Raw genomic sequence first — 10,902 nt, forward strand, 5'->3', positions numbered from 1 at the left:
CCATCTAAAAACTGAATTTTGTGTTTAGCTGTGTTGTCATTGAGTAATATTTCAATTTGTTTGATGATATGAAACATTTAAGTGGAACAAACATGCAAAACAACACAGTATCTATGTATATTTTTGCCTCATCAACTTTATATTAATACCATGATAAAAGTGCCTCAAACATTCCTGCCTCGTTCAAATAAACGCCTGGTGCTTTCTGCTGTTGTGTACATATAACCATGTATATCACTTTTTGATTAAATGCACCCCCCCCCCCCCCATAAAAAGGCTTAGAACTTGATGTGCCAAGCAGCCTGTGGACTGTTAATTGGCCGTGTAATCTGCATGAGGTGACAGTAGCAGATGGCAGAAGCTGATGTTTATGTGTGAAATGTGGCAAGCGCTTCTACTAAAAGGGTAAAAATGCGTGTGATGATATCCACGGTTGGATCATGTGGCAGCATTTGCAGCAACATCAACCACTGTGTATGTGTGTGGTCACCACAGGGCTGCACCGGGGGTCATCTCTTTTTTTTTCCAACTTTGTGGTTTAAAAGAGCCTCACAAGCAAGAAAGTGCTCAGATGGAAGTTTCCATTAGATGTCCTAATGAAATATCCATGTTAGGCAGTGCATATCATTTAGCACGTCAAATCTTCCAGGCCTGCTCATGGAGTGTAAGCAAAGGTTAATTGCCTGTTACTGTGAGCAGCCTCTTGGAATTGCCTGACCAGGTGGCAGATGGTCCACTATGAATTTCAGGTAATAAGACAGCAGAGAGATGAAGTAGGGTGCATGCAACTCCTGTATTTTTGTGCAAAATGTAAAAAAAAAATATGTAAATATGTGCTCATTTTCCATAGAGATGAATATTGGCGTGGTGAAATGAGCTAAGAAGTGGACCTGTTGCAGCAGCATCATCATCCACAGCTGGCGGCACAAAGCCCCACCAAAGCAGCGACCAAACCCCACAAGACGCACACGAGTGAACCGAGATGACGCTGCGCCGTGCGTAAAAAGCGAGTATAACTGGCTTACCTGTCGTCGGCCTGCCAGTCCCCGAGCAACAGGTCTCGGAACCGGTACCGCGGGGGCAGCGGGAGCACTTCCTTCTCCAGTTCGACCATGGTTCTTCACCGAGAGACGCGGCGCACCGTAAAAACCTCCACACGGAGGAGGTGGCGCACCCACCACAACTCCCCCCAAAACCTTCTTCTTTCTTTCTTATAATCGCATCGCCATCAACGATATATGCATCCTTTTCATTGGCTGCTTCCTATAACGAACAATTCAGGCTATTTTACTTCTCCCCCCCCGCCCCCCAGCCGAGGCAACAGGTAGCCGCTGAGGATCCACTTTGACAGCTGGGGAGCAACTGGTTGCTTGCGTCTCTCCTCCTTCGCAGCAGCAGCAGCATCAGCATCCTCCTCCAGTCTCCTCCGCCTGAGCTCCAACATGCATGGACGCGCTGGCTGCAAGTGTACGACCAGCCACTGGGGATTAGTGGGTGCCACTGCCACGGGACACTTCATTAGGTACACCTGCACATACCACTGCTGTTCCTTTTGACAATATTACTGTGCTTGTCATTGTTTTATGCATCTACCCTTATGCTGTATGTAATGACATCCAATACATGGGTGTCCAAAGTGCGGCCCAGGAGCCATTTGCGGAACGCATCTTGTCTTAAAACTTATTAAGCCTCGAGAACACACACATACTGAAAGATCACAGAATGCCTGCTGATTGAACGGGTGTTACTTTGACCTTTTTGTATTTTGTATTATACAATATTTTGTAAAAACACACAAAAAAAAGTTATATCCAATAGTACCTCGTACCAGGCACTGCGGTCGAGTGGTTAGCGAGCTAGGAGAAAAGGGTTCAATTCCACCCTCAGCCATCTCTGTGTGAATTTTGCATGTTCTCCCCACGCATGTGAAATGCACGTGGGTTTTCTCCGGGTACTCCGGTTTCCTCCCACATTCCAAAAACATGCTAGGTTAATTGGTGACTCCAAATTGTCCATAGGTATGAATGTGAGTGTGAATGGTTGTTTGTCTATATGTGCCCTGTGATTGGCTGGCCACCAGTCCAGGGTGTACCCCGCCTCTCGCCCAAAGACAGCTGGGATAGGCTCCAGCACCCCTGTGACCCTTGTGAGGAAAAGCGGTAGAAAATGAATGAGTACCTCGTACCTAATTTGTTCCAAAAGGTCAGATGAAAACTGAAATGTACAAAAACTGGAAAATTCCTCCCATAAAATCCAATCTAGACACCCCAAAATATGAACAAAAATAATTTTCATTAAGAATAATTCTAGTAATAATTAAACATTAGAAATGACATGGATAAATGAACATTTAACATCACTTTTACCTTTACTGAAGACTTTATTGAAGAGGGACGAGGGGACGGGATCCACGCCAAAAATAACTTCTCAATATCTTTGATCGCTCTGCTTCGTTAACACCTTTACCCCTTTCGTCAAATTAGCTTCCTCGATTTCTTCTTTCGTCGCCAGGCTCTTACTGACTAGTTTGTGCAGCATTTGAGTTTGCCAAAGGAATAGGCCTCAGGATACCGTGGTATTGTGTAAACCATCACCAGATTTGGGTATGTGATCCAAGATGGCAAACAAATAAACAAGCAATGCTGGGACCAGGCTGTCCATATCTTTTATTAATACCATAAGATTCACAAAGTTTGTTTAGGACGTGGTTAGTAATTAGGCCACATAGACAGGAGATCGGGAAGACCTGGGTTCAATTCCACCCTCGGCCATCTCTGTGTGGAGTTTGCATGTTCTCCCCGTGCATGCGTGGGTTTTCTCCGGGTACTCCGGTTTCCTCCCACATTCCAAAAACATGCTAGGTTAATTGGTGACTCCAAATTGTCCATAGGTATGAATGTGAGTATGAATGGTTGTTTGTCTATATGTGCCCTGTGATTGGCTGGCGAGCAGTCCAGGGTGTATACCTGGGATAGGCTCCAGCGATCCTAGTGAGGATAAGCAGCATAGAACATAGGTAAACCGAGAACGCAGGTAGTGTACAAGAACCGATGCAAAATTTGTCAAAAATTTAATCAACTGAAAATGAGTACCTTTTTACTTTATCACACCCCCCCCCCCCCCAAAAAAAATGTTGAATTTTATTTCTACAATGTGTCACTGGCCAATAAAAAATGAACCGCAATGTCCCCAGGGCCCCACTTTTGACACCCATGTCTTAAGCCCTCAGCAAGGGGCATGTTTATTTACTTATGAGCTTTATAAACAAGCTGTTATAGTTACAAAAATCATGAAATGATTAAAACATCGGATCACCACCTCGTTTAATAAACTGAGACTAACTTTTTTTTACAGTGAAATGTCGACGTGTGTGCGTGGGTTTTCTACGGGTATTCCGGTTTCCTCCCACATTCCAAAAACATGCTAGGTTAATTGGCGACTCCAAATTGTCCATAGGTATGAATGTGAGTGTGAATGGTTGTTTGTCTATATAGGCTCCAGCATACCCGTTAATTTGTTATTAACATAGCAATACAGCCAATAGGGGGCATGAGGTTAATATAAATATGAACAACAGGAAATATGATGTCTGTCGACTATACCACAAAAGTGAAATGTACGCTGTTAAATGCTTAACATTTCTGTGTTTGTACAGTATCGACAAGTCCCCCCGCATGGTTGTAGATGACCACCATGTATCCCGCTGGACATTTTCTGGCATGCCTTCTATGTCAATCAAAATCAGGTATTCTAATCTTTAAGCGGATGTATTCGATTTTATTATATTGTGTCGGAATGTTGAATGATTATAAAGTCACAAAATAGGTACAATAATCAAGCGTTCTCCATAGTCACCTGCGCCTCATTAAGAGGAAACCATCCACGGTTAACATCCATGTGATTTTTTTGGAAGCGTCACGCTCAGCAGCGACGTCCATCACAACCGCCGTTCATACAGTAAATGTGGCTGCGCTTTTAACGAGCACAATTTGCCATGTTGCTTTGCTCAAATGGGGCCCTGATACATGACAACACGTCCAATTAATTTTGGTAAAACCCTTTGGTGCATAAACACTTTCTGAGGCCCGGTGACACGATTCTGCACGGCTTGCCAACTAAACCCAGAGTGTTCCGTCTCATCTCAAAATAAACAACCTCCTGAAGAATAATCCTGTGATTAATTAAGATATATCATAATCACATAGTTACATAGAGCAGGGGTCTCAAACTCAATTTACCTGGGGGCCACTGGAGCTAGGGTCTGGGCAAGGCTGGTCCGCATCAGGTTTTCCAAAAAAACAGAAAAATATACAAACTTTTTCAGAGCTTTGGTTCCGATTTTCTACACAAAATAAGATGAAAAATAAATAAACAAATAAAGAAAATCAATCAATCAGTAATAAGTAAATATAATAATAATAATAAAACGGCAAATAATAAAACTTAAGAAACCACATATAGTTGGTGGGTAGACAAATTATTTTTTTCAGATTAAAATGAACAAAGCATTATTAGAGCCCTGTAGACATGACAAAACACGACTATAGTCACATTTTTACTTTTTTTATTTACAACATATTGCGCAACTGCAGGGTCCTGAGACACGGGCTAACTCGCAAACTAGAGAGCTAGCGACCTAAACGGTAGCCTTCAAGTTATTTCCTTTAAACTTAAATAGCCTAAAACTTACCACTTCCACACGGATAGGGAGGATAACAATTAACAGTTATTTAACCTTTAACATGAACATTAATCAAACGTAATCATTTTTTCTGGGTACATGATACCATACAGCATCCATATCAAACTTGCGCGGGCCACACTAACATTAAACTTTCATATCAAGGCGGGGGCCTCAAACTAGTGTCCTGCGGGCCACATGTGGCCCGCGGGCCTCGTGTTTGAGACCCCTGACAGAGCATGTGGAAGAATTTGGAAAGAAACAAAATGCAATTTGTGAAAGTACTTTTAGTGTGTTTAATCACAGTATTTGGTGCTTGAGCGGTGGCGCGTCACTGCTTTGCTTGGCATTGGTGCTTGCGGTCACTGAAACACTGAAATGCAAATGAAGTGTTAAGAGGACAAAGGCGACAGGTGTCTTTATGAGTCACTCATAATTATCATCAAGTGAGTATTATTCCCGAGCCCAAAATGAATGCGTTCTAATTGGATAGATGCTGATCCCAGAATGTGGATGTCAATGTTTACGCGGCCTTTAATCCTTAGACAGCTTGTGTGTACATTACAAGGCGATCCTTGTTGAAATTTTGCCCTCTGCTGGCCGTCAGACAAGTACACATTTTGTTGTCAAGCGATGCCACACATATATTTTATTCATCTTAACGTGGCTGTGATAACGATGCGCCGCCTTTATTGTGCTCATCCATGGAAACGTGCAACAACAAAAAAAAGGTTGACAGGCAAAGGCAAAAAAAAAAAACATTTCAAGTGGGTGGGCCTGTCCGCGTTACCATGGCGACAGCACAAAAATGCAAGCACACCGGGGCGACGCAGTTGGTGTGTTTTCAGAAAGCTTGTTTCAACCTCATCCAGTCGCATATTATCATAACGTGCACTCTGAGGACAATTTGCACGAGCTGCACCACCAAAATAAAGCGGCATCCTGTTGAGCTAAAGCTGCCCCCCCCACCACCTCCTTGAGTTTGATTGTCCATTTAAAAAAATATTTAAAAAAGTCATTTAAAAAACATATAAAATCTGTCACTGTTTATCTCTGTGCAGTACAATAAAAACAGAGTCTCCATGGCGTTATTCCAAAGTGATGTTGACAGAGGCCAAAGCGTCCACGGCCCAGCTGGGATATTGGTCACGGGAAGGGAACATCCGCCTCATAAAGGTGCGTATGAAATCCGGGAAACGGCCTTCCACGATGCTCTGTCGCACAGAGCGCATCAGGTTGAGCTGAAAACACATTTAGTTGTTTTTAGCAATGCTGCAATGAGCTTATGTAACCAACAAGTTCATTAAATCTTCTCATCTTGCAAGTTAATGGGGTCATCGGGATAAAACGAACCCCCCCCCCCCTCCGCCCACTCAGGGCGATACTGCATTGACTAAAGCAACAGGTAACAGCGCTGGCATTTTGTATACACAGGCGGGCATGCTAACGGCGCTAAATAAAAAGGCCAGTCCACTGAGGTTCAACCTCAGGGGACCAAGAATCATCCACCAATCAATGAGTCGCCCAGATGGTGCTGCTTAAATGGGATAGAGGAGGTTCTCTTTTGAATATTGATGTGTTGCATAAGCAGACTGTGAGTGTGTGTGTGTGTTATGCACATGAGTATTATGTTTTGGGACACGTGTGTCACTGGTAGACACTCCTCACTGTTTGCACAGTTTAAAGGATGAGTCAGCGCACACTGTCCCGTCACCGTGACTTGTCTCACTCGGCTCAAAAGAGTAGAAAATGAGCGCACCATCTTGATCCCAAGGCAAATAACGATAGTTTCTCTCACAGGAAATAACAGAAAGAGGTATCATTTCTTCCAGGGTCAAACTGGTGCCCTCATAAAACCTTTTATTAACTCTACAGGCAATTTAAAGCAACCAACACTAGTCTAAAAAGAAGTTAAAAATGTTTACATTGAAAGCATAATATGCATAAAACTTGCAGTCATAACTAGGGATCGACCGATATGTTTTTTTTTCGAGCCAATAACGATTTTTTTCCATCACCCTTAGCCAATGGCCGATATTTGTGGCCGATAATGCTTTTGCTCCCTCAATTTACATGAAAAAATGACAATTATAGGTTATCACATGGGCCTGATACCAGACAAACCATGTGATGATCTTATCACATACTATTTAATCATGAGCTTATTATCACGTACTATTTTCAAAAGACCATTTTGTTTCCAGAAAATTTTCAGTTTATTACATGTATTATATCTACTATATATATATTTATATATGGAAAAACGAAATATATAATACATGTAGATATAATAGATATAAGAGTGTCAACTGCTGACATGTTGACAGAGAACAGACGGCAGCAAAACAAACGCTGTGTGTTCACGCTTGTGCACTGTTCTCTGATTGGTTGTTTCACGGGCACGATACCAGAGCAGCGCGCTCTGAGTGGACAGCTACGGGGGCTGATACTGGACATGATTAAACTCTATATTTTATCAGTATCACTGCCCTGGGCTTTGACACAGTATCATTTCAGCCTTTTCCCGTATCATTCATGGGCGGTTTCTAGGGTACAGGGCCAATTAATACTGTAGTATGTGATAATGATAAATATTACAGGTCTCAAGTTTAAACAAATATTTATTGAAATGTAAACATTTAAAAACGGCATTATCAAATTTAAAAGAAATAAATATTCAACCATGTGTAAAACATGTCTGTCGTAGTTGAAGTTCTATCTAGCATGGATGTGATGACTGCTCCTCCGCAGTGCATGCACTTGGCGTTCATGTTTCCTATTTCAAGTAAGTTTAACTATTAGAGGCTAATTAAAAGTTGAAAACATACCCTTGTTGTTATTCACCACTCTTGCAGTGTGGGAGGGTCCTGTTGCAGGGTCCTCCGGCAACACAAAGCTGCCCCCATAACAGATGCCTGTCTGTAAATCATGCGGCGGAAAAATACATCGGCGAACCGATGTGCGTATCGGCCGATACCGATTCAAGTAAAGAACACAAATATCAGCCCTATATATCGGTCGATCCTGAGTCATAACCCCCAATTTTAAACAAGGACAAAGGCAAGTTGTCACAGAGGTATATCAGTCATAACAGTCAGTTAAGACTAAAAATAAGTTGCTAATGCAATAACCTATATGGAGTCACAGTTACAGTTTTGAGTATGCTAATTTATGTAACATTTGGTTGAAGCTGGTCATCGCCATCCTTTATCTATGCAAGATGGCTCATCAGGATTTCCGTGCAATATTAAGTGCAGTATTTTACCTCAAAATGTTTGTCTTGTTGTGACTTTAGAGGTTCCATTGTGTGGTTGGAAATAAACATGGTTTCTGAATATACTTGGTTACTATGGTTACCTGGTAGGCGATGTTGTGGATGGTGACGTGATGCATGGCGGCCGTGTCGCTCTTAAAAAGAGCATGCAGGTACGCCCGGCTGTGTCTGAAGTGGAGAACAGAAGCAGCAGCATTATGTAGCAATAGTGTTAGCAGTTAGGGCCAGCAAGACCTTCTCTGCTGGCTTAAACACAATCAGAAGCACAGACCTACATTTATAGCTTACATTGCAAATGTCTAAAAACTGCTTTGTCGTGCGTCTCTTTTTATTATCCAATGAAATTTTTGCTGCCATGTCGGTGTAATATGCCCAGGGCCTTCACAATCAGTCGTGATGGCCCAATGTCACTAGCCACGTTTACATGGACCCAAATATTCCAATTCCATTCGGCTTATTTGCTCAAACGGAAAGAATGTAACCTTTGTATACACCTCATTCCGAATATGAATATATTGAATATGGAATATTTGGGTCCATGTAAACGTGGCTTGTACGACTGTCATACCAGCCTGTTTTCTGGCGATCATGTCTGGTGCTTGTGTGTCTCACTTGAACATTAGTGACTTTACTGACACCCTAGTGGCTAGGGAAGAATACTACAGGATTCACAGTGTCTTTGAATGAGTCTTCTGAATGCCTTATATGTGGGTTTTAGGTCATTTAGACATTTTTAATGTTTTAATGTTTTTTAATGCTTAATTTAAGCAGAAAAATGTGCTTCAATATGCATATCTCAACAACAAAACAACATGATGGGAACTTTGAAGTGGCGAGGGACGACTTATTGACTTTTAAATCACCTTGTGCATGTGGGACACTGGCAGTCAGGGTCGATGGGCTGGAAGTCTTTGGCGTACTGCTTCTGTTTCACCTGCAAGGATCCCCAGGGTACCAACGCAGAGCCAAACCTCTGAGAGCAAAACAAGTCAGTCAGGAAATGTGATCAACATTTGCGGAAACCGAAAAGAGCTTACAGCAGTCCGGGTGGGGAACACGCAGTCGAACATATCGCACCCCAGAGCAACGCACACCACCAAATCCACAGCGTATCTGCAGCACAGATTGTAGATCAGTTTATAGAGAAAACCTTCAGTCGTTTAAATTGTTATCCTACCCCACGCCCATGAGGTAGCGAGGCTTTTCTCGAGGGAGGTGGTCCGTGCTGAGGGTCACCATCCGCCAGAAGTCGTCCTTCTCTTCACCTCCACTCAGGCCTCCGATGGCAAAACCAGGGACATCACGTTTAGTCATTTCTATAAGACATAAAAGCGAAATATTGATTATTAACATTCCTGACCAGAGTTTCTATGTACTGTAGCTGGTACTGTAATTTGATTCCTTTTAAAGAAATAAGAATTAGTACCATCTAGACACGTTTTCCGAAGCCCGGCATTCAAGCCACCCTGGATGATAGCAAAAAGGTTCTGTTTTTCTGGATTTTTATTGGCTTTTATGCAACGATCCAACCAGCGAATGGATCTGTGCATGGCCTCCTCCACCCGCGGCCCCGTCACTGTGCTGCTCACCACATCGTCCAACTGCATCATGATGTCTGACCCTGGAAGAAAAATGGATAATGTTGATTATAGCGGCGCATGTAGACAAGAGATTGGAATATTCCTTTCCATGTATAACATTGTTTTCGGAAAAGTCATTCGGAAAGAGGAAAAACTCCTCATGTAAACGTGGCTAGTGTCTTTGAATGAGTCTTCTGAATGCCTTATATGTGGGTTTTATGTCATTTAGACATTTTTTATGTTTGAAAATGCTTAATTTAAGCAGAAACACGTCAAATGTTGAGAGGACGGGGCTGGAGTGGTGTTTGAATCTATACATTGGAACATCTCTGCGTGGAGTTTGGGTGTTACTGGTACTCCGGTTTCCTGCCACATCCTTAAAAAAAAACATGCACTTCAGGTCAACTGGAGACTCTCAAGTGTCCATAGCAAATGAATGGCTGCACGCTAAGAAGAGATTGAATTAGCATCTGAACTGCACCAAGACTGTTCTGTATGCTGATGGACTTCTCAGGACTCAGGAGGATGGTTTCACCATCATAAGGGGACTTGAACGTGACCCCTTCCTCTGTGACCTCAGAGAGTTCAACAAGTGACACCATCTGGAACCCTCCGCTGTCCTTTTAAAATCAAAAGATAACAGTGTTAAAATCTACATCACAATCTGCAGGTTGCAATTTAGTTTTTCACAACGTACCGTTAAAAGGTTTCTTTTCCAGTTCATAAATCCATGCAAGCCATTGGCCTTTTCAATCAAGTCAGGCCCCTTTGGAAACAAAATTGAAGATACTTAATTAGGCACAACTCAATACTGACTGTATGCCCATGTGTCACTCATACTATGATCTGCTATGATGCATTAACCAGTAAAATCATTCTTAAATGAATTTCACGCTATTTTACTACATTAAAGGCTGTCCTACCGGCCTCATTCCCAGGTGGTATGTGTTCCCCAGACATATCTGACAACCGAGAGCCTCCAGCTGATCCGCCGTGATTCCCTTCATGGTCCCCTGTGTACCCACCGGCATAAACACCGGTGTGTTGACGGTGCAGTGCGGCAGCCTCAGGTCACAAACTCTTGCTTTGGTCACCGGACACTCTGCGATTATGTGCAAAGCCAAAGGGGACGCGGAAGAGAGCGTTTTCTTTAAAAACATGTCGTGGTCCACGGCGTTTTTACAAGCACTAGTGGCGGCCATGTTTGGAAAATCACATGACATGGACGTAGATTGAGTGGCGTCTCCTTTGACCAATCAAAATGTAGAAAACACGCACAAGCTGTTTCATGAAGTCCAATCAAAAGGCTTTCTAGAGTAGTGACGGCACTGTCAGCCAATGGAAGCCCGACTTTGGCAGGCAAAGAG

General features: G+C 42.8%; 2 protein-coding genes across 2 annotated transcripts in view; both read right to left on the reverse strand.

Annotated features, from left to right (window-relative positions):
- LOC131103826 (potassium channel subfamily T member 2) overlaps positions 1 to 1,451 on the reverse strand; it is a 53,446-nt gene extending 51,995 nt beyond the window's left edge. Inside the window, exon 1 of the mRNA XM_058050418.1 lies at positions 1,026 to 1,451. Coding sequence (XP_057906401.1) covers positions 1,026 to 1,114 — 89 coding nt within the window. The 5' untranslated portion in view covers positions 1,115 to 1,451. The remainder of the gene's footprint in view (positions 1 to 1,025) is intronic.
- A 3,239-nt stretch (positions 1,452 to 4,690) lies between these two features.
- On the reverse strand, positions 4,691 to 10,751 carry qtrt1 (queuine tRNA-ribosyltransferase 1). Its single transcript, XM_058050425.1, has 9 exons — positions 10,459 to 10,751; positions 10,233 to 10,301; positions 10,017 to 10,155; positions 9,382 to 9,576; positions 9,133 to 9,271; positions 8,993 to 9,068; positions 8,819 to 8,928; positions 8,039 to 8,123; positions 4,691 to 5,922 (listed from the first exon to the last, which is right to left on the reverse strand). Exons 1-9 carry the CDS (start codon positions 10,735 to 10,737, stop codon positions 5,770 to 5,772), a joined length of 1,245 nt encoding a protein of 414 aa, XP_057906408.1. The 5' UTR covers positions 10,738 to 10,751; the 3' UTR covers positions 4,691 to 5,769.
- Between the last annotated feature and the right edge of the window lie 151 nt (positions 10,752 to 10,902).

The sequence above is a fragment of the Doryrhamphus excisus genome, chromosome 15 (assembly GCF_030265055.1).
Source record: "Doryrhamphus excisus isolate RoL2022-K1 chromosome 15, RoL_Dexc_1.0, whole genome shotgun sequence".
Lineage (NCBI taxonomy): Eukaryota > Metazoa > Chordata > Actinopteri > Syngnathiformes > Syngnathidae > Doryrhamphus > Doryrhamphus excisus.

Coding starts and splice junctions, on each gene's coding strand:
- qtrt1 (XM_058050425.1), bottom strand. CDS start 10,737: ATGGCCGCCACTAGTGCTTGTAAAAACGCCGTGGACCACGACATGTTT. Junction 10,302..10,458: donor ACCACCTGGGAATGAGGCCG/GTAGGACAGCCT, acceptor TTGTTTCCAAAG/GGGCCTGACTTGATTGAAAA. Junction 8,929..8,992: donor TGTTCCCCACCCGGACTGCT/GTAAGCTCTTTT, acceptor TTTTGCTCTCAG/AGGTTTGGCTCTGCGTTGGT.